The 24,500-nt window shown below is 41.2% G+C and overlaps 1 protein-coding gene across 3 annotated transcripts in view; it reads left to right on the top strand.

The window, feature by feature from the left end:
- MAP3K20 (mitogen-activated protein kinase kinase kinase 20) overlaps positions 1-24,500 on the top strand; it is a 171,022-nt gene that overhangs the window by 136,519 nt on the left and 10,003 nt on the right. For all 3 annotated transcript variants that reach the window (XM_065931774.1, XM_065931775.1, XM_065931776.1), the window contains exons 15-17: positions 2,694-2,756; positions 4,099-4,191; positions 21,694-21,810. In XM_065931774.1, the coding sequence (XP_065787846.1) occupies positions 2,694-2,756; positions 4,099-4,191; positions 21,694-21,810 (273 nt within the window). The remainder of the gene's footprint in view (positions 1-2,693; positions 2,757-4,098; positions 4,192-21,693; positions 21,811-24,500) is intronic.

Consider the following 24,500-nt stretch of genomic DNA (forward strand, 5'->3'; position numbering starts at 1 on the left):
CTCCCTCTCAGAAGATGGACAGGAAAGCTCATGCACACACATACACTTCAAATGCTGATAAATAATTTAATCTCAACCTATGACTGTGGGCGAATCCATCCTGAAAAGCAATGCTGGCTTAGATGGCCCACAGTAGGAAATATTCTTTTCTCTGGTACAGAGAGAGGTGTTTCAGGATTCGAAGAAAGATCTGGTAAATCGTGTCCTATTTAGCAGGTGCCAAAAAGAAGCTCCCAACTCCCCTTCGCCTCTCTCTCAGTCACAGTGATTTCAATATTCCCAGACTCAGCCTAGGACAGTCTTAAGTTTCTCTCCATGCTGGTTGGTATCCTTAAAGCAAGCAATGTCCAGACTTACTAATTATTGTTCAACAAATACAGTGGATACCTGCTAATCAGAGTCCTGGGCCTGTGAATAAACAAAGAATCCTGCCCTTAAGGAATTTACATCCCAGAAAAGAGATAAAATGTACATACAGCTTCTCTTAATTTGAAGTCTTGGCAGTTGGGAGTAGAGTGGCTATCCTGAGTTTCAAAGGAAGGGTGTGACCAGCATCTGCGGGGACTGGAGACACCCCTCAAGCTCCTGGAAGAGTCTGCTTGTGCACAGAAAGACAGTGAGTCCCCAGAGGTGGGGGTCTCAAAAGTCAGCTTTGCAGACCCTCCACCTCTGCCAAAGCCAGGGCTGTGTTAACAGTGGCTGTTCCAGGGGTGGGGAAGGGTTGGGGGTGCTCAGCCCACAGGTGACACTCTCTTAATCTCAGCTAGGGTCCCAGGCACTTCTGACAAATAAACGTATATGAGAGGGAAAGAATAAGGGGAAAGGATCATGGAAACAAACCTTTCCATGGGAGGTCTGGGAGCATCCTGCATATATTCTTTAAAAAAAAAAAAAAAAAAAGGAAAGATTCTTTTCCGTTACTGTTTATCATAGGATATTGAATATAGTTCTCTGTGCTATACAGTCAGACCTTGTTATTTATCCATTCTATGTACAACAGCTTACATCTGCTAACTCTAACCTCACACCCAACCTCCACCCCCTTGGCAACCCCCTGTCTGTTCTCTATGTCCATGATTCTGTTTCTGTTTTCATAGATAGGTTCGTTGGTGTCATATTTTAGATTCCACGTATTGGCTTGGCCAAAAAGTTCGTTGGTTAGTGAATACATTGTTCAATAAAGTCTTGGCGAAAATGAAATATGTCTTTTAGTTTTACTTAAAACTGAACGAACTTTTTGGCCAAGCCAATGCAGAAAGGGATATATTGCATATACTCTTAAGGCAATGAAGATAAAGAAAGGATCCTTCAAGCTGGGCCATTCGGAATGGGACACCACAAAGGGACCTCCAGCCTGGAGGAGCCCACCTGGTCCTTGTCAGAGTGGTCTACACACACACACACACACACACACACACACAGACACACACACACACAGAGACACACACACACACAGAGACACACACACACACAGACACACAGACACACACACACACACACACACACCACCCCACCCCACCCCTCCAATCCTGAGGGTGAGAAAGTGTCCTCCATGCTCTGTTTTCCCACTGAGGCAGGCAGGGCATTTTTACACACACACACACACACACACACACACACACACACACACACACACACACACACACACACACCACCCCACCCCACCCCTCCAATCCTGAGGGTGAGAAAGTGTCCTCCATGCTCTGTTTTCCCACTGAGGCAGGCAGGGCATTTTTACACACACACACACACACACACACACACACACACACACACACACCACCCCACCCCACCCCTCCAATCCTGAGGGTGAGAAAGTGTCCTCCATGCTCTGTTTTCCCACTGAGGCAGGCAGGGCATTTTTGTAAAACTTCTAGGTGAGTGAGCCTCTCAGCCCGCAGATGGTAGATCATAAAACTGGAAAGTGGACAGTCTGCCCACCTACCCTTTTGCTATTTGACTGTCCTGTTTAGCCTGTCTTGGCTCCCGCCTTGTTGAGCCTGGAAGCCCGTGTCGAAAGAATAAAGCCAAATATCCAATAAGTGCTGATTACATTGTCAGGTGTCAATGGCTTTCATTTCACTTTTAAAAAATGCATCTCATTTTTCTCACGTTGGTACTTTTTTACTCTCTATGTGATATGTTTGGTTCGCAGAAAAGCTGGATTATACCTGATGAGTATGAAAAAAAATCATAATTTAAATTGTGCTCCTTTCCTTTAAGAGTTCTTTGTGCTCCACTGGGGGACAGAGCTTTGGACACAAATCCATGGGAAAGCCCGCACAGTGCAGTAAACCCTTCATTGAGGTTTTAGCCCTAATGGGAGCCTCTGGCGCTATATTCGTGTTCTTTGTTGTTTTTCCCACAGTTACTCGAGGTGATGACTGCATTCTCTACCCTAGAATATTAACTTGTTACTACTGTACTCTACCAGAGTTTGAAGAAAGCTTTTACTTTTTTTTTTTACTCTGAGGTTTAACATCTTTAAAATATCTTCCTGTTCCATTCAATAATTATAAAACTACCTATAATACTTTGAACAATCAGGTTTATTCTCAATAGATGTTGGATAGTAACATCCCCAAGGCATTTTGTGGAATATATAAATAAAGAATGCCTTTATATGTGCACAATAATTTTAATCCTTTCTTGGCATTATCAGGTCATTAATAATTTTTTTTTTTTTTTTACAGTCAGCCATTGAGAAATTAACCCACGATTACCTAAATTTGTTTCACTTCCCACCACTGATTAAGGTAAGTAAGGTTTTTGCTTGCTAAGAATATGCACCTTTTATTGACATATGCACCTGCCACATCCACACCTAAATTTGCCAATGTCGGGAACTGTTGTTTGAAGTGAAATTCAATCATATCTGTCCAACAAAAGGCCCTTTGAGCAAACCTTAGGATGTGCATATATTGAATACCCTTGTTCCTTGCAAGTTGAAATATTAACATCACAGTCATGATAAGAACAACACATGTCACCTTAGTAGCTTGGGGACATAAGGGCTAACATTACAGGTAAGGACTTCTGGCCTCCCACCTGGCTCTGCAGAACTTTGTCCAACATGGAAACTGCTAAAGGAATTCACACACTAAGCTCTGGATGACTTCTTGCATTGAGGGGTAGGAGTTTTATTGTTTGAATAACAAATAACATTGAATAACATATGTTAAGCAATATATTTAACATGCATGCGTGCTAAGTCACTTCAGTTGTGTCTGACTCTTCACGACCCCATGGACTGTGGCCCACCAGGCTCCTCTGTCCTTGGGATTCTCCAGACAAGAATACTGGAGTTGGTTGCCATGCCCTCCTCCAGGGGATCTTACCAACCCAGGGATCGAACCTGCCTCTCTTATGTCTCCTGCATTAGTAGGCGGGTTCTTTACCACTAGCATCACCTGAAAAGCCCCATGTTTAAATATAGTCTAAAGGTATTGGCATAGTTTGTTATAAAACTAGTAGATACTTGTAGGAAGTACACAGAATTCTTCTCATTCACTAACCATTCTAGTTTTCCATCTCTGAGTCCTCAAATGTTCATTTTGTTCCTCTGCTTGGTCCTCCATCTGCAGATACTCTAGGAACTGCATTCTTCTTTGGGAATAGGGTGTAAATATCTCGAGTGTTGTGAAACTTTCAAGGTGAAGGGACAAAGATACATTTCTAGGGGAAAATTGCACAAGATGCATTGTGAAAAATGTAAGATGGTGGCATTCAGTTTGTAGTGCATGAGACAAATCATTTGATAAGGTTTCCAGTTTTTTTTCGAGGGCGGCGACTGAGTCTGTGGAGCGACCCCAAGAGCCGGAGCTGCCATATCTATCCCCTCTTCCACTTCCCGCTCCAAACAATAAAAGGTCATTCGTACGGTTAAAAAAAAAAAAAAAAAAAAAAAAAGTTTCCAAAGGCTTAATACGTCGTTTCTCTTGCTTTAAGCAATTGGAATGTGTGGCATAATAAAAAAAAATTAGAAGTTAAACAGTAGATTAGAATGGAAAAAGAAGTGCTGGGAAATCATCTCCTTTACATGAGAAGTAAAAGTTAAAACACTATACGAAATAAACAGTGCTTGGTTTTCTGTTTCAGGGCTCAGCAGGTGAACCAGAAGAAAATGAGGAAAAAATAGTGAATCTTGAACTCGTTTTTGGTTTTCACTTGAAACCAGGGACTGGCCTACAGGTAAATCACATTTTAAGTCCTTTGGATAAATTTCAGTCTAATTTACTCCTTTTCTCTCCTGTAACTCAGTGGTTTTATATACCCCCTACCAGCTGGTAACATTTATAGACTTTATAAAATAGAATTTAGTTGAAAGGCTGCCAACTGCCTCTGTAAGTCAATCTAGGAATCTTTCTCATCTAGCTGAAGAGTCCTGTGTGAGGCCACCCAAACCCTCAAGGAAACTCACTGCAAACCATGGAGGATGAGGGGTGGGAGTTAAGGTTGGGGGCACAGACACTAGAGTAATCGTTTATGCTTCCTGGTATCACAGCTTCCTGATTCCATTTTCTTTGGGTCTTTGTTGTTGTTTAATTTTTTGGCCATGCCTCATGACATGTGAGGTCTTAGCTCCCTGACCAGGCTCAAACCCGGGGCCACTGCCTTTCAATCATGGAGTCTTCACCACTGGACTGCCAGGAAAGTCCTGCCAGTTTCTTTGTTTTTTAAGGAAAATCACTTTTATAATATTGAGAGTAGAACAATACCAAGAATGGAACTGTAGGCAAAATGGAAACCCAAATTATCAGCTCTAAATGGGGTGGCAGGACTTTTGACCAATTCTCATCCAGTTGGAGTGCTACTCGATGTTATTTTTAGAATCTGGGCAAATGGTGTGGGCTAGATGGCATGTGAATTGGAATCATAATAGGTTTGTGTTACTTTGGATTACTATGAATAGCTAGTAATAGTGATCACGTCTACTAATAGGGACCACTCATTGTGTTCCAGGCATGTAGGACTCAGGTTTACACATAATGAGACTAAGGCTCTGAAAAGCTAAATAATTTGTCCAAGGGTTACACAACCAGCAAGTAGCAGAAGAAGGACCTGAACACAAGCTTCTCTGACCCCAGAACCAAGCTCTTAACTACTGCACTATTGGTACCTTTGCTTTGATGCCACAGAGAGACCTTGTAAATACAACTCCTCACTACCTGAGCCCGTTGCTTTGGGAGAGCTGGTGGGCACAGCTGGCCCACTGGCCCTCACTAATTAAACCTTGCTTACCCCAGGCCATTCCTGGAACCAGTGCTTGGGAATGATAGGAAATTGTTGCAAGGGGTTAGTTTCACCTGGGGCTTCAAAAGATGCTCTTTCTAGACACCTCACAGAGTGTTTTACTTGTACCACTGCAGGTATATTGATGCTCTCGCTGAATGGAAATCTTAGGCTCCTTGTTTGGGCCACAGAACTTGGATGAGTGAAAGCTGCTCTGACTCCAGGTGTCTGGTGTAGGATCGCTTTTCTTCTTCCTCTGTGATCGGATCACTGTCTATTCATTCCTGTGGATAGAAGCAGCTATAGAAGGGGGCATAGGAGAGTAAGCTCCTCTCCAACAATAACCAAGGGCCCTTCCAATCCTGAGAGTCTGTGCCTGGGGATACCCTAGGTCCATCTGGTGATAAATAAGTTGCACATTGTAATTTGTCTTCTTTGGCATCTACAGCTCTATGGAACTTAATTTATGAGTATTCTGTGTTTAAACATTTTTATGGCTTGTAGGAGGTAAAAGAAGGGGCAAGAATTTTCTTAAAAAAGACTTGTCAAGAGTAGTTTCAGCCAAGAAAATTATTTTCAATTCACAAAGAAATGACTTGTTAATACACACACAGTAAAAATCAGAAGCTATAAATAATATTGGAGACCAAATACAGTAGTATGGTTTTGACCATGATAGTATATAGACTTCTTGAGTCATTGCTTATCCACAAGGCCTCAAGTCACTGGAACTTTTGATTATTTGCTGATCCTTGGTCACCCATGCAGAATAATAATTTCATCCATCCACTCAGCAGAAATTTACCAAGAACGTACTGTGTGCCTGGCTTTTTGCTAGATGCTCAGAATGTAAAGTTTAAAGGTATAGCACTGCCTTGCAAGAAACCCACAGTCTATGGGAAGAAATAGACAAGATCAATGAATGGTTTTAATACAGAATGATGCATTTTTACAATATCATGCACATCATTTAGTGAAAGCACAGTGGATGAGCACTGAAAGGGGTGCAGAAAGGAGTCAAAGGAGGATCTTGACGTCTTCATGGTAGAGGTGATGCTTGAACTAAAATTTCAAAACTATCAAGAACTGTTATGTTAGGGAGAAGACATTGAAGGCAAAAGGGACAGCATGTACAAAAGTTCAGAAGCTAGGAAAACACAGGTAGCTCTTCTTTGGGCTAACTTCTATGAGACCTCACAACTCAAACCTCGCTGCCTCTGGGGCAACTTATCATAGTGTAGGTGGAATAGAATGGTGAGAGTTTAGGCCACAACGGTGACTGGAGACCAGAAAAAGTGCTGTCTTGTGTGCTAAGCTAAGGAGTTTGAAGAGTTCTAAGCATGGCGTATAGAAGCTTCCCTGGTGGCTCAGTGGTAAAGAATCCTGCAATGTAGGAGACGCAGGTTCAATCCCTGGGTCAGGAAAATCCCCTGGAGAAGGAAATGGCAACCGACTCCAGTAATTCTTGCCTGGGAAATCATCCATGGGGTCACAAAAGAGTTGGACATGACTTAGCAACTGAACAGCAAGAGAGGATGCTATTTATGTTTTTAAATGATCTCCGAAAAGCACAGGTGAGCTGGATGAATTGTAAAGCACTCAGGACAGGGTGAGAAAGACCTGTGTATGGCAGAGACAACCAGGTGAAAACGGCCAGGAGCTGAGGCTATGACAGTGCCATGGAAGTTCCAGCATCCAAAGAACTGATGAGACCACATCTCTAGCTGGAGCTGGGGTCTGAGGGAGGAGCCAGGATGCTGCCCAGGTTTCTAGGGTGAGCGACTGGCTAGATGACATCATAATGCAATAGATGAAGAGTGAAATATACAGTGCAAATGTAACACTAAGGCACTAAAAGTATAAAGAAGTAACTGGAATGGGTGAGGTTAATTAAGAAAAGAAAAGCTCCCCCCCCCAATTTTTTGGCTGTACCTGTGGCTTGCAGGATCTTAGGTCCCCGATCAGGGGTTCAGTCAGCAGTGAAAGCGTGGAGTCCTGACCTACAGGGAATTTCCAGGAAAAGTTTTTTTGGAGGGATGTTTTGAATATGAGCTCAAAAGGCTCATGGTCCTTTGCAAATAATTTTCTGAATATGTTTAAAACTTAGGCTTAGAGAGTCCTTCTTTCCGAAGAGCTCAAGTTATTTCATCCTTGTCACCTCATTTACCCTCCTTGGCATTTCTGTGAGATGCATAAGGCACATGGTATTGTCATTTTTGATTAGAGAAAGTGTGTTCCCAGCCTAGGGTGAGGAGAGGATAGAGCTGAGACCAGAAATTACATCTTCATCATAACCTTTATATTAAACATGTACTTGCTCTCACTCCTGGCCAAGATATTTAAGCCATCTGGAGACATTCACAAAATAATCCTCGAGTAAATTAGTGTCCAGATCTAAATTACCCAATTATGTGCTAGGCTATATCCTAACATTATGAAATATCTTCTCACAAATGTGCTTTAAATTGCAATTTCAATTCCCCACATGAAAACCTTGTTACATTGACCCTTCAAGGTGGAACCCAAGAGAAAAAGACATCCTCAAAATTCCAATTAACTGAGTTCCCATAAGCCCATCTTTATGGAGAAGGTGCAGCCTTTACCCCCATCTTCATGACTGGAATAAGTTAAATGAGAACATTGAGGCTTTGGAACTTCTCTCCAAACAATTAAAATGAAAGATGTGTTCTAAAGGCAGCTATTGGAAATAATGTATGGCAATGACTTTATCATGAAAATAGTAGCTGTGTTTTCCCACTGCCTCTGAAAAGGGCCACCAGCTAGCTACCACTTAAAATTGGTTTGTTGTGCAGAAACTGGCCTACTGAGAGGAAACAATGGAAATATGGCCTTATCCACAAATATACAAATATATGTAGAAAACAAAGGCTTTCCTTGTAAGACCTGTCAACTTTTATGGTCAAAGAACTCAGGCTAAATTCCGTTTTTTAAGCTTCATTTTACAACCAGATGGATTATGGTACATAAGTGAGGCCAAACCAAGGAAAGCTTTTCATGTCTGGGAGCTTCTGCCAGCTCCAGTGGTCAGAGCCCCTGACTGTGACCCCACCTCTCGAGATGACCAGGCCCTCATCAGACTCCAGCACCGTGAGTGATTTAAGAATTTGTCCACCAATGAAACCAACATCCTTTTTCCTTTCCTTTTCTGAGACAACCTGGCAGGAGAAATAAGTGGACCAAAGACTTTCCTGACAATTTAAATTAATAAGAAGTTGAGAATGAGTTTCACCCATTTACCCATTTCTACAGAGTAAAATTAATTATCAATTTAAAGAACATTGTGCATTGAGGCAGCCTCGAAGTTGACAGTGGTATTGGCAGAAATTGGGTCTTTCTCAGCTCAGGTTTCCTGGGCGAGTGCTTAAAATGCTTATGATAATTATTATTATTTCATACCTCACCCAGACACTGTGGCAAGTACTCTGCAAACATTTTTCTGGTGTGATCATTATAGCCCACCCTCACAGGGAGGAGTATCCCTGTATTAGACCAGGAGGAAACCAAGGAGGGGAGAGGAAGAGCTCCTCCCCCAGAGTCCCTACCTAGTTAGGGGCAGGTCCAGCCCAAGGCCTCAGGCACCATGTCATACTGCTTCTTTCTGAGAAGTATCATGCGTGCTAAGTCACTTTAGTCATGTCCGACTCTTTGCAACCCCATGGACTGTAACCCACCAGGCTCCTTTGTCCATGGAATGCTCCAGGCAAGAGTACTGGAGTGGGGTGCTATGCTCCCCTCCAGGGGATCTTACTGACTAAGGTATTGAACCCTGATCTCCTGCAGGTCCTGCATTGCAGGCAGATTCTTTACCACTGAGGCACCAGGAAAGCCCTTGAAAAGTATCAGATTCAGTCCCCAAAATAGGTGCATTGGCAGTAAAAAGGCAAACACTTTTTTGGACATTTAATACTAAACCACCACTATTTTTGTTTCATGTAGAAGGTGCCTTGTGTTTTGTAACCTAAGGCCTTTGACTTGCTACAGAAGGAAAGTGGCTTACAGAATCTCAGGCAGCTTCATGCACTCCCCAGGGTGGCAACCACCCATTTTATTGGAATATTCAGGTGCACAGAATTTCTTATTATATCTCTTATCAACTCGCCAGTCAGGAGCATTGATTCTCAAATTGCCAAGGAATAAACTATCAAATTACCCAGCAGTTTTCTCACCGAGCTCCTTTTGAGACTCTGTGTCATAAAAATTCAAAAGCAGAGTTAGGAGGGGACTCTCCGAGGAGCCATCTATTCCTTGTGAGTGCTGGACAGTTGTAGACTTCGCTCCTGAGTCCTTAGTCCGTTTTCTCCCCCATGGGGCAAGGAAACCTGATTGAAGCTGGGATTCCATGAGTCTAAGTGGATCCCTGCAGTAGAGAAGAGATGGGCTTTAGGGGAGAAGCCTGGGGAAGGACACCTTGGCTCCAGCGGACCCTTAATTAGACAGGCTTCCAGCAGCATTTGAAGAGGCAAGCAAACCAGAAAGAGAAAACAAGAAGGGACATTTGGAAAAGGTGGAAGCGGCACCAATTGCCCGCTTCAGAGTAGAAGGCTTTTGTGTCCCCTCCCCATCCCTCCTTCCACCCGTCCCTGTAAGCACCTGGCCCCTTTCTGCCACTCCCCAACCCAGGAAATTCAGTCAATAGTTTTGCTTCTCTGGTTGTTTCATCTATAGGTTAAAAATGCTGCTTTTTACAAATACTTCCCACTCACTATTGTGCTTTTACATCTTTATTAGATTGCTTATAAAATGTGGCATTTAATAAACTTAATTGAATCTCCAGGCCCTTTCTCAAAGCACTATAAATATCAAAAACTGTCAAATAGGGCTTTTTTCCCTCCTTTTATATAGTTTTTATAAATGGATAGATAAACATGAATAAAATAGAGCACAAAGAACAGGATTTTGTAAGGAAGTAAAAAGCCAACACCTTTTGTAATTTCAGAACTGAAAGGCAGTGCTTTGCCTTACTTTGATATGTCTAGCGTTTATGAAAAATTCAGTGTAGGAAAGTTGATTTTCCATGACCAACTATTTTTGAGGATAAAGATACATGTACACAAGTACGTGTTTGTAGTCCTCAGTATATAAGCTTGCAGTGGTAGGGTTCTGTAAGAAATACAAGTTTTAGTGGACAGCAAAGGAACAAGTACAGTTCAGAATTTGACCACATGACTTGCTGCTGATTTCTAATTAGCATTGGTTATATGCTTTGTCAAACAGGCCAGGCAGCCTCCTATAGAACTAAAACAAAACTGGAGAGGTGTCCAGTACATCATTGCTGATGGACTGATAGTCATGTGTAGAACTGGTGTGCCAGAATATGTCTAGTAAACAGGGAAACCAACCCTGACGTGTAGTGTCTGCAGTTTTCCATGGTGTCAATACTCCTTCTATGGCCAATTTCAAATTGCCAGTCTGACATCACCAAACTCGAAGTTGGAAAGAGACGAAAGTAGTCAGCTCATGAGGGCTGGCCCCAGCACAGACTGAATCACTCTTAGTCTTCTTGATCAAGATTATGTGGTCCTTTCAAAATCATGAGTAGCACGGAAGCATGCATGATGAAACATAGGCTTAAATAAATCACAAACATCTTATTGCTGGTTTCCAGCTATATTAAAATGTGTAGTTAGCTCACAGAGCTCCAAGCTCCCCAGAAACCCACTGTTGGCTTAGATCCCCTCGGGTGGCTGTTGGCTCGTACAACTACACTGCCCATAGTGTATGAATCATTCCTTAGGATTTGAGTTTGTAAAAAGTAAGAATGTAATTATAGAAACAGAGAAACAAGACTTAAATTTGTGACTGCCTTTTAAAATGCCTCTAACAGCCACCGTTGGCAACTCCATGATGACAGGCACAGTTGTTGATAATAACAGAGATCTTTGCTTTTAGAAGCAGGTTTGGAAAAGTCTTTGTGGATCTGCAGAGAGACGGCCTCCATAACTCACAGTGATTTGTGTTTCCTGAACCAAAATTTAGATCTTGGAAATAATCAACTGTACAAGGACAGATTATTTGAACTAAAATTAAAAGCACTATGTTGGAAAAGCAAAGATATATGACAACCACATCAACATTAAGATGTGAACTGAGAATAAGGATGCCTACTAACTGGGACAATCTTGTTATTTCTTTTTTCAAAAAATTGTATTCTAAAAGAAAATAGAAAAAAGTGTATTTCTTGGAGTCATCTCTAGAGACATGGGAGGAGGCAGGAGAAGTAAGTAGGTAAAAGAGCTGTTTTTGTATTTTGAGTAAAATACTTTTGTATTTTGAGTAAAAGTCCTGGGTAAAAGTTTATTTGTAGCCCATTCTGTAGTATTAACAGTTTAAGCAGTAATTAGGTAAGCCAGACCACTTTCTGTATTGGTTAAGAAATCTAGTTGGAGACAGGATAGATTCTTAATTATTAAAAAATCAATAAGAAGATTTACCATTCTTTTTTTCCGAGATGAATTCTTAGTACCTTCCAATTTCAAATGCAGTTTAAAAATAAGTAAATAAAAAAGCCTTTTCCAAATATGTCAACTAACATCTGAGCCATTTTAGGTAGTCAAGTATGTAATGCATCATATGAAAGTATACCTCACTTGACTTCTCACTTTATTTTAGCACCATCCCTAAAGTCTTTTTTCCATCCATAACTCAAATAAAAACCCCCCAAAAGGCAACAGAACAACCTTATCTCCAGTGGTGTCTAGTTGGCACCGGTCTGCCCTGACCTTAGACACAAGCCATTGTTAAGGGTATAACGCATTTACATATTTTGCAATAAAACATCAGTTATTTGCATTACTGTGTCAAGTTTTATTTGATTCTTTCACCTAAAAATGACTCATTTTCCTTTCTTGTATTTTAAAAACCAACTACTCTAAGCTTGTTTGAGAATAATCAAAAATTGCCCATTTAGCTAGAAGTCATTTTCTTTTCAAAAGGCAAATGTTATTTAATCTTTCAGCTGTTCATTGTGCCATCATAAATACTTTCTTTTCAGCACAGTTGTGGGGACTGAAATGAGCCCACTAATTGCCTCCCATTTCGACTGACATGTGGTGGTTTAGTGGAAAGAGAACACAGCAGGGAGAAGGAAATAGGAGGCTGAGAAAATGAGAGCTAATTATTTTCACTGCCTCATGTCAGGCTCTGTGTCAGCCTTGTTTTTACAAACTGGAAGGTTTAGCACTAAATAAAACAAACTGGCGTCATGTTTTTATATACTGGCAGTGTCATGGAAGCAGCTGCACATCTCAAAGACAATATAATGCCTGCGTTCGCATGGACACCATCTGACAGACACTGTGAGCCACGGCTAATGAGGACATCACAGTGGTGCCAAGGAAAGGTGCTGAATTATGTATGATTCTTCATCAGTACAGCAATAGTCCTGTGCATCATTATGAGACATTGTTTTGCTGGAGAGATTAAAACATTCTTAGTTCCAGACCCTGCAACCTATGTGCGCTGAAAGAGGTTATTAATGGAATTTTTAGGGAGAGTTTCTTGTGGATTTCTTTGGGGTTGAAAAACACATCTCGTGGGACAAAGCTGTGATGGGTCATGACACCATATAGATAAAGAAGAGAGGCAAATTAACCATACTTGCATTATCTTCCTTTTAAAGGCAGCATAATAAAATAGAGTGTAGCAGGGTTATACATAATGATAAATAACCCAGGTGCTATCATGGGATGTTCCTCTCTCCTGCCTTTAAAACAGCAGGTTCCAGCAGCTGAGCGAGATAATAGCAATGCATGTAAAGGAGCCTTCGGAGGCCTAAATCATCAACATCTTACTACTTTTAATACCAGCATGACCAACATTTCTATCATGCTTTTATTTCATCTTGTATGACTTCTTACATTTCAAAATAGTCAGTCGCCTGCTATGAGACTCTTTCCCTTTTTCCCCCCCTCTTGAATCTTAAAAAGTTTATTTCGACCTCTATTTCTTAGATTTTAAAATATGTCCTCAGTAGAGGCCTTTTTTTTTTTTTTTTTAAGGTGGAAGGGCCTCTTTGCTAGAATCTTGGGCATTCTCCAGTGGGATTTTACTTTTTCTCTGGTCATGGAGAAGGGGGCAGGGTGGAGATGGGGATTTTAAAAACCTGTATCTCTTCCATTTGACTGGACATGCCAGGTGTAGCTAAGTGAACTTGCTACAAATCACCACACTATAAAATCCCAATTTTTTGAAGTTCTATAGCAGGCAAAATTAATCTATGGTGGTAGAAATCAGGACAGTGGGTGCCTCTGGTTGTGGAGATGTCAACTGGAAAAGGGCCTGAGGGAATTTTCTATGGCAGTGGAATATCTTACCTGTTTAATTTGTTGTCGTTTAGTCTCTAAGTCATGCCCGGCTCTTGCAACCCCATAGACTGTAGCCTGCCAGGCTCCTCTGTCCATGGGATTTCTGAGGCAAGAATACTGGATTGGGTTGCCATTTCCTTCTCCAGGGGATCTTCCCAACCCAGGAATGGAATCCAAGTCTCCTGCATTGGCAGACAGATTCTTTACCACTGAGTCACTTGGAAAGCCCATTTGCGTAATTACATGGGTGTATACAGTTGTTAAAATTCATTGAACTGTACACTTAAAAACCTGTACATTTTACTGTATGCAAATTATGTTGTTCAATCACCCAGTTGTGTTGGAATCTTTGCTACCCCATGGACTGCAGCACACCAGGCCTCTCTGTCCCTCACCATCTCCTGAAGTTTGCCCAAGGTCATGTCCATTGCATCGGTGATGCCATCCAACCATCTCATCCTCTGATACCTCAATAAAAAATACATTAAAAATTTTTTTATGTCTGTAACCTTCAGATAAAGATCATCTATAGGAGCCTGAAAGCTCAATGTGGAGGTCTATTTTCTCCTCAAATGTCCTGAATAATCTTGCTCCTAGACTTTTAAAGATTTACCTATAATGTTCATGTTTGTGATAAGATTTTGGTAGGAAAAAAAACATAGAGAGATTGTTGTTTCTGAATTGCCCAGAACTTAATATAATATTTAAGTATAACTTTTGTGCTAACTTCAATCACTTTTTCTATTTAGAAACTTTACCTCTATCCTGATGAGTTCTTTTTCTTTCCTTCCTTTTTTTTTTTTTTTTTTTGTGAGAGGGAGAAGGGATGTCTATGTTTAGAATCACATGTATTAGCCTAGGACTCCAAAGAATTTTAAACAGCTTGCAGAGAATGTAATAGTGATTTCTCACAAAGAGATACTTAATTTAGCATTAACTGAGTGTTGTTTAGAATGTTATCTTCCCAGTGTAAGAGTTTCTGTTTTACTTGGCCAGTAATCTTAATTCAGAAAAAATTTTCATATAATTGGCAATGCAGAAGCAGTTCAAATGGAATGCTTTCTCATCCTCCATTAACCACATACTTGCTCCTAAAATTATCCAGGTATTTCAGCAGCTGCCGAGATAAATGGTACATATCCTGGGCGCTCAACAGAACTAGTTTTTTCATCAGTTTCCAATGCAAGAACTCCCCTCTCGCCACAGAGAGGGGAGTTGTCTTGTAGGTTTGCCCTGAGGGGCAGATTATCTAGCTAGTACAAAGGTTTTGGAATTCAGCCCCAGTGAAGAACTTCCCAGGGCTTCTGCTTCTGGTCCACTGCCTTTCCCCTATGGACTAGTAATTAGCACTCCCTAGAGATGTGCAGTGGAGAAGGCAATGGCACCCCACTCCAATACTCTTGCCTGGAAAATCCCATGGACGGAGGAGCCTGGTGGGCTGCGGTTCATGGGGTCTCGAAGAGTCGGACACGACTGAGTGACTTCACTTTCACTTTTCACTTTCATGCATTGGAGAAGGAAATGGCAACCCACTCCAGTGTTCTTGCCTGGAGAGTCCCAGGGACCGGGGAGCCTGGTGGGCTGCCGTCTATGGGGTCGCACAGAGTCGGACACGACTGAAGTGACAGCAGCAGAGATGTGCAGGGTACAAATCTGAACACTGGGGATCCTCTCGGGTGGGGATCTAGTTGTGACATGAAACTCTGTGGTAGTCAGGACCTGCCCGTGATTTTGCAAACAGAAGGGAGAAGGCTGTTTCTGCTTTGGAAAGTGGCAGGCCTCCCTAGTCATGAAGCCTAAGCCAGGGCTGGAGGGAAATGTTTGTGATTCCAGATTCTGGCCCAATCAGTCAAGAAAAGGAGCTTACAGACAGTGAAATGGCACCATATTCAGGTTTAACAATGGTATTTTTCAACAAAGGAGAGGGAAACTGGCTCTGCTGGACTTATTGGAGACTCAGTATTTCCGTCTCTGCCAGGGAGTCCCACAAAAGAACTCGCAAGATAATTTGGACTACTTGTTGACTTTGGAAGGTGGAACTCCTCTGGACTGTAATTCTTACTTTTGTTAACCCATAACAAGCAAAGTTCAGGATTCAGAAAAGTCTGAGGGGAAAGCTACTCTTCATAGCACAATAGGTCTCCTTGGTTTAGTTCTGAACTCCACTACATGCTCTCTGTGTGATCTTGGTTGAGTTAACTTATTCTCCTCTACTTCAGCTTCCTCATCCAAGATAAGGCTCTCTGGCTGTCCATCATATTTCATAGCCATTATCCCTCCAATAATCTGCTGGTTTCTCTTTGGAGGCCCACATCAGATCTGCTGAAACTGGAAAGGGCAGAATTGGTGCTGTCTAATCCATCTATGTAAGAAGATGTGAGGTTTTTTTTACTTCTATTTACTTTATAAAAGCAGTTGTGGTTATGTTGCCACTTGACTGCACCTTCTTTTTTCCAACAAAGTCCCTGGCAACAGAGTTAGTCAGTGTCCTCTGGGCCAAACTCCTGCCCAAGGAAGCTGCTTTGACACAGCCTATCCACTCTGGCCAGGTATCTATTCTAGACACTCTTTAGACCTTCCTGCCTCACTCACCTTCTGGCCCGCTCCCTTAGATGGCTGCTAGATGACAGGTTGGCTAATGTAATAACAAATTGGAGCTCTGTTGGTGACCAATATTGGCAACAATAGTAATTATTTCTTTTTTTATATTGAATTTTTTTATTTTATTGAAGTATAGTTGATTTATAATGTTATATTAATTTCTACCATACAGGAAATATATATATGTTTGTGTGTTCAGACACTTCAGTCTGTCTCTGTGCAACCCTATGGACTGTAGCCCGCCAGGCTCCTCTGTCCTTGGGATTCTCCAGGAAAGAATACTGGAGTGGGTTGCCATGCCCTCGTTCAGGGAGTCTTCCCAACCCAGGGATCGAACCTGCAATCCACATCTCTTACGTCCCCTGCATTGGCAAGCAGGTTGTTTACCGCTAGTGCCACCTGTAAAGTCCTATATATATGCATATATATACATGAATATATATATAAAGCTGAGTAAAGTATATACATATATGCATATATATTCTTTTTCATATTTTTCCATTATGGTTTATTATAGGATATTGAATATAGTTCTCTCTGCTATACAGCTAAACCTGTTTATCCAATCTATATATAGTACTTTGCATCTGCTAATCCAAAATTCCCAATCCATCCCTTCCCCAAGTAATTACGTGTTTGGGAACTCCTAATTTGGCTCTGGCACAGTGCTGAGTACTTTGTTTACATTATCTCATTTAATCAAAATACAACAACCCACTTGTAGTTAAAAGAACACTAAGATCCAGACGGGTTACATAATTTGGCTGAGGTTGGGGGGAAAGTGGCAAAACTGGGATTCCAGCTCAGGTAGTTGGACTTTAAACTTGTGATCTTTCACCTCCCCTAGTGATGGCTCAATGTCTGACCCTTTTCTATATTGTTTCCATTCTAATAGGAATCCTCAACACCTTAAACCAGATGAGTGAATAATAGAACCATTGCAGACTGCCAGGGGTGAAATGAGTTTCAAAAAGGAGTCCTTCAAGGCCCCCATGGGCTCTCAGAGAATAGAGCTGTCTGCTTTTGATTTCTGCCTGTCGGGATGGAGAGTTGTTCACGGACATCCAATATGACTCTTGAATGTTTCCGATTCAAATATCAACACCCACATTTCTGTCATTCACATCAAACCAAAATCAATAGCTCTCCCTAGCAAATTGAGTGGTTTTTAAATCAGAGCCAATATTCCCACTATCTGGTTCCTATCACTAGCAAGAAACTGAAAAGCTAGCAACTGTGCCTCTAAAATTCTTTGTTAGGCTCATAAATATGTAGAATTTTTATTTTTAGTGATATTGTTGGTGATTTAATTCACTTCATTCATATGAGGTCCTTTCCAGTGATCTATTGGTTAAGACAAGTTCTTCCCCAGCATTCCGTCCATGGTTGGGTCCTATGGAAATCAATAATTTGTTTAAATCCTGGGAGTCGTGGAGAATGCTCTTGGACACCTCTGGCTCACCAAATGACAAAAATGCCAGGAATACCTTCATTTTTAAAATTTATAATGAGTAGATTTTCATTTTTAAAAATTAAAATGGGTAATTTAAAACTGAGTAAAATTTAAAGAATTTCATTACTTCATTTGTAGATTACTTTTCTTAACTAAGGAACAATGAAATCATAGATACCCTGAAGATACCTAGGGCTTATATCAGGTGGCTCAGTGGTAAAGAATCCTTCTACCAGTGCAGGAGATGCAGGTTCGATCCCTGGGTTGGGAAGATCCCCTGGAGAAGGAAATGCCAAGCCACTCCAGTATCCTTGCCTGGGAAATCCCATGGGCAGAGGAGCCTTGTGGGCTGCAGTCCATGGAGTCACAGGAATTGGACACGACTTAGCAACTAAACCACCACTACCTTGACACATTAAGTTAATCATTTGGGTGCGCACTTCATATTTCCTTTCTTTCTCTCCCAGTTTTGCAACCACCAGTACCTACTTTTTAATGAATGGATAATGCCCCTCTTGTCTTATAACTTCTCTGATTATAGTTTTATTACTTCTCTCGCTATCTTCTTTTATGGTTCAGGTAAAAGGCTTGCTTTAAGATAAGAGAAAAAGAAATTAAAAAATTAAAGGTCTGTAACCCTACTTGTTGATCCTGTTTCTCCACATTGGATTTTGGGGAACAAGAAGCTGGGGCTGCAGGGGAGGGCCTGTGAGCACTTGTTATTTTGGTTGTATTGGCAAAGTCTTCACTGGCCCTGCTCCTTCTGGCCTGTGGTCAATAGCTGGTCCCACTCTGGAGCTCTGACAACCAGCCAGTGAGTCCATCCTGTACCTCCCAGTCGCCCTCCCTATTGCTTTCTCCTCCAACTTCCGAGCCAGGCAGCTCTGCTTTTCTAACCCCACCTGTATCACTTCCTGGCCAGGGAACCCTAGAAAAATTCCTTAATCTGTCTAAGCCTCATTTTTCTTACTTGCCTGACAGGAAAATAAAGCTAACTTGCAGGGTCATTATAGGTATCAAATAAAACAGCACAGTGTCAGTACCCAGCAAGACGCCGAGAGCACAGTAAGCACCCCCAGCCTGGGCTCCCTCTGAAGCCCCTTCTCTAATGCAGAGCTCCCCTCAGCCTCTGATTGGGAGGGACCTGCGGTCACAGAGGTGAAACATAGGGTGTCAGGCATTTGCACCACAATTCAAGGTCTTTTAACTGTGCTTTTGACTAACTTCATTCCAAAACTTGGAAGGCAGAAAAAACAGAACTAAGTAAACTCGTCTTTTCTAAGGCTTTTTATTCTAGCCACTGCCTTGAGGAGGCTCTTGCTATTTCAGAGAAGAGCAATCATGACACCAAAGAGTCATTATCCTGCCCAGTTATCTCAGGGCTCACGTTGCCAGGGTAGTAGTGGCTCCAAAATAAAGAAATACTGAGAGATTTGTCAATTCTGAGCGACTAATTTGACTTGTGTTAGCCAAGAGCAAGGTTTTCATGTTATTGAATAGAACTTTTCCTTCACTAATTGACTCTCCACCTTGTGAACGTGGCTGGGCAAAGAGGGACCATCGCCTCAGGCCTGGGCCCTTCTTGGTTCTGCCATTCCCCTAGAAGCTTTCCTAAAACGTAGGGCCCCTCCAGCTTCCTGCTGAAGCCAACAGGCTTTCAACAGTCTCTTTGTTCCTGTTCTTCCGTTAATAATTGTGTCTGAGCTTGCTTAGGGAACATTCCAAGTCTGCTGATGTGAAAGCATGTTTTGGTTTCGGGGTATAAGGTACTTAGTGCATTATCCTTAATCTCTCAGAATCCTTTATTATCTAATAATATAAGACAGAAAATGAATTTATGATCCAGGAGTCAAATTTGGTGCACAGACATGGGTTTCTTTTTCTTTTTAATTGCATACACAGTGTTTACCCCCCAACATTTTTATTGATGCATTTTTCTAAGAGCAAAGTTGAAAAAATGTTATAGAAATTCTTGCATACTCACCTCCTAGATTAAAACAGAAGCATTTAATTCTACTTGTTACATCTCTCTATCCTTTTAGCCATCTATCAATCCTTATTTTTTGATGCATTTTAAAGTAATATGGAGATATCAGTATACTTTCTCCTAAATATTTCAGTAGGCTAGAATTTGATAAGAAATGCTCACATGTTAAGTATACACACTTAAGTTTTAACAAATGCATACACCTTTATAACCCAGCTCAGCTTCCCTGGTGGCTCAGTGGGAAAGAATTCGCCTGCCAATGCAGGAGATGCGGGTTCTAAGCCTGGGTCATGAAGATCCCCTGGAGAAGGAAATGGCAACCCACTCTAGTATTCTTGTCTGGGAAATCCCATGGACAGAGGAGCCTGGTGGGCTACAGACCATGGGGTCACAAAGAGGAGGACACAACTTAGCGACTAAACAACAGCGACAATATAATCCAAACTTCTATCAGTAGAGCATTAGCATCCTTGGAAATTCCCTTCATGTGTCTTCCAAGTCAATTGCCATCTGCAGAAGCAGCCACTTTTCTGAATATTTTCCACTGTAGGTTGGTTTTGTCTCTTCTAGAAATTCATGTAAATTGAAGCCTTAGTTTGTTCTTTTTCTTGTACAAGATTTCACTCACTGTAATGCTTTTGCGACTTATCCATGTTGTTGCATGTATCAATAATTCATTCCTTTACATTGCTAAGTAATATCCCACTCCATGAAAATATCACAGTCCATTCATTCTCCAATTGATCAACACTTGGCCTGTTTCCAGTTTTCTTTAGCTATTATGATAAAGCTGCTCAGAACAATACCATACATATCTTTTTTCATTTCACTTGGGTAAATACTTAGGAGTAGAATTTGTGGGTCATAGAATACATATATGGTTAGTTTTGTAATAAATTGCCAAAACTTTTCCAATAGTGATTTTACCATTTACTCCCACCAACAATCCAATAGCTCCAACTCATAATCAACATTTGATGTTCTCAGTCTTAGCCACCTGGTAGCTGTATAGTGTGGAGAAGGCAATGGCACCCCACTCCAGTACTCTTGCCTGGAAAATCCCATGGACGGAGGAGCCTGGTAGGCTGCAGTCCATGGGGTCGAGAAGAGTGGGACATGACTGAGCGACTTCACTTTCACTTTTCACTTTTATGCATTGGAGAAGGAAATGGCAACCCACTCCAGTGTTCTTGCCTGGAGAATCCCAGGGATGGGGTCTCACAAGAGTCGGACACGACTGAAGTGACTTAGCAGCAGTAGCAGTAGCAGGTGTATAGTGGGATTTCATTGTGATTTTAATTTACATTCCCCTGATGATTAATGTTATAGAGCACTTTTTTATCACATGATCATTTTACTGAAAATTTAATTAATGTACTATCATTTAAAAAACCAAGAGGTTCCTTATAAGAACCAGATAGCCAACTTTTTATAAAACACTTAAGGACCTAGCAAGACCAGGCTCACATTCCCACATGGGAACAATCAACAGAAGATGAGTAATGGCTGCCCCTTTAGGGCAGTTGCCCTTTAGGTCCCCAGAGAGTCTAACCCTCCCCTCATGCCTCCCCCAATGGTTGGACCAGTTACCCATCACCATATAGACTCACATTTCCTGTTAAGAAGAAATGAAGCTATTTCTTGAATCTGTGTCATTATTAATACTGGGAAAGTGAAAGGTAGATCAAGAGAGTCTTATATTTCAAAATAGTGGGAAGACCACATTTCTTTGTGTCAATGGGGAAATATCCCTACAATGTTCAACATGTAAATTAAATGGGTCTATTTTGAAAGGTTACAATTTAAGGCTTTTAACTGCCTGCCTTTACTCATTTTTATCTGCCTGGCCCCTTTAAGGTGTGGAGTTTGCAACTCCTATTAATAGAACACTTAGATTGATAAATGGTGTCTCAAGACTGCCCCGCCTGGGGGTTATTTAGATATAGAAAGAGATCTAATTTCATGTCCTCTTATTGATAAAGGGAAAAAAAATTACAATAATACTTCATTGAGAATACTTCATGTGTTATAAAACATTGAGACTAAAAAAAATTGCTTTACTTTCTAAAATTCTGTAATTTTTCTTTTAATTCCAGGACTGTAAGTGGAAAATGTATATGGAGATGGATGGGGATGAAATTGCAATAACCTACATCAAAGATGTGACATTCAACACTAACCTACCTGATGCAGAGATTTTAAAGATGACAAAGGTAGGGTTCTATTTACGGCTTAAAAGCTTTTTTGAATTCACAGATATCAAACAAAGACATTAAAATACCCCAGTGGTGTGCTTTTGTGTTCATGATGTTCATACCAGCTCAGCTTCAAGCTGGCTGTTGAAAGGCACATTTTATTTAGCAGATTGAGATCATAATAGTTTTTTGTTAAAATTTCACTTATGCTGTGTGAACTAAAAAGTACTACAGAAAAGTGCTGTTTAAATTTTTTTTACTTTCTTCTACATTTCTCTAGGCATATTCTATCATTTATTAAAGGAAAGAAAATGCTAATGATGAAAATATTTACCTTGAATTTTGGGTCATTTTAAACTTTCACAAACTTGTCAGGAGAAAGATTTCTTGAATTTCTGGAAGAACTGGGATGAGATTATCCAAAAGGCACATATTGTAGTCTTCATGGTTTTCTTGAATTCACCCCTGTGAATTCCTGGAGTGACCAGACAGTATCTTACTACTCTGGGGTCAATAGTAGAAGCACAACCATTATAATGCTGAAGACAGACCTAAAGAAATGGTTAGCTTCTCTTCAAAATAATCATACTGAAAACATACGTATAAGACTTCAATTGTAGAAGGTCAATCACTCAGGTGAATAGCCACAATGTCAACAGGACAGTTACCCTAAATGTCACAAAAGGCATGAACTCTACTACATGATCGACTGCATATTTGGTTTCAGTGAAGAAAATGAGGCTGGCAGCAACAAGAAAGGGTGCAGACACAAGTGAGGAAGTGAAAAGAGCCTTCAAATCCCCAGCATTAGACTTGCAAATGTGTTCCCTTCCCAGGCACAAGACTGCTAACCACCCAAGTGTAAAGAATCCGCCTGCAGTGAAGGAGACCAGGGTTCAATCCCTGGGTCGGGAAGATCCCCTGGAGAAGGAAATGGCAACCCACTCCAGTATCCTTGCCTGAAGAATTCCATGAATAGAGGAGCCTGGCAGGTTATAATCCATGGAGTGGCAAAAGAGTCAAACATGACTGAGCAACTAAAACTTTCACTTTTAATTTACAAGCATATGCATCAAGTAGATTGACGTGATATTCCTTGTTGGACTGCCCCTGTGTACTGGAAGTTATGTTATTTATCTGTAAAGGTTATGATCTGCTTTCGCCTTTCCCTTATTCTGTTGGGACAGACTGTATTTTGGTGTCTGGGAGCCTGGACACACACATACTTTCTCTTTCCTCCCCACCTGTGCTGTCTCTGGTTGCACCAGTTTGTGGCTTCGGTGTCGCTGAGAAGTCACTGCCTGCTAACGGAAGGAAGTCACTCAGAGCAAAAATAGCAGGGTGGAGTTATAAAACTGAACATAGGTGTTTCTGCTGTAAGGCTAATATATACATTCCAGAGGAACTGTATCTTCTGCAAAATCACACACCAACATTAACAAGGCTTATGGGAAAAAATAGAACTGGGCTGGACCATTCAAAATCTGCAGGACTTTTCAACATCAACAGAAACAATAAAAAGTCCTAATTAAGGAAAGAAAAAATACCAATATTGATTCTTGTCCCAGGAGAGACTAGAGGTTGGCTCCACACCTAGACAAACTTGGTCACTAGCTCTCCTGCCTCCCATCTGTACCTCTAAAGGCCCATAGTCTTTCCTAAAAATCAATTTCTCTCCCCCAAGAGACCTATGTCTCCCTCTTCCCTTTCCTCTGTAAACATGGCATTTAATCCTGAATTCTTGGAATTACTCATTTTCCCCTGGGTATCTCCCATGTATACAGGAGATATAGATGCTAATAAACTTCACTTTGTTTTCTCATGTTTAAAAAAAAAAAAGCTCATTTAAATCTCTACCAAATTTGCTTTGTACCCATCTCAGGGTCAGCCAGTCATTTGCAACCTTAAATCTGGAATGACAGTCTCGGGGGTGGGAAGAGAGTGGAGATTCACCTCTAATAAAGACCACTTTCATCTCACTTAAAATAGGACCCAAAGCATAGGCTTGTTCATTACTCATTTATCTTAATGTAGCAGGGAAATGACCCACCCAACCCCAGTTTCATTTGTGCCCACAACGTTGCTGGGTATCCTGATATAACCAGAAAGCAGAGTGGTTATGAAACCTCTAAACCAGCCACTGCTTGCACTCAGAAAAAGCATTTTAGGATCTTCTTAGATTGTTAAGGATTTTTCTTAATTGCGAAAAGCTTTCTGAGAAGTCTTCCAGATATTAGCATGAGTTAATGATCTAATGATACAACTGAGAGATGCATGAGAAAAGAGAAGATTGTGGGAGACAAGATTAGCTATTTACAAACATATAAAAGGATGTCTCATGAAAACCAAATGCCCAAAGATCAGACATTAGCATGTTGTGAGTAATCATGGGAACCAACAGGGCTTTTCTAATAATCTGACATCATGGCGTTCATGACAGTCTGACATCACACCCTATTTGCCAATTGTGTACAGCATGACTGGCCTCCAAGAAACCTACACGGTAGCAGGGCAGGCTGTATTAAGGCAGTTGTTGCTGTTTAGTCTCTAAGTCATGTCTGACCTCTGTGACCCCATGGATTGTAGCCCGCCAGGCTCCTCTGTCCATGGGATTTCCTAGGCAAGAAGACTGGAGTGAGTAGCCATTTCCTTCTCCAGGGGATCTTCCTGACCCAGGGACTGAACCTGTGTCTCCTGCACTGCAGGCT

This window comes from Muntiacus reevesi, chromosome 3 (genome assembly GCF_963930625.1).
Source record: "Muntiacus reevesi chromosome 3, mMunRee1.1, whole genome shotgun sequence".
Classification (NCBI taxonomy): Eukaryota; Metazoa; Chordata; class Mammalia; order Artiodactyla; family Cervidae; genus Muntiacus; species Muntiacus reevesi.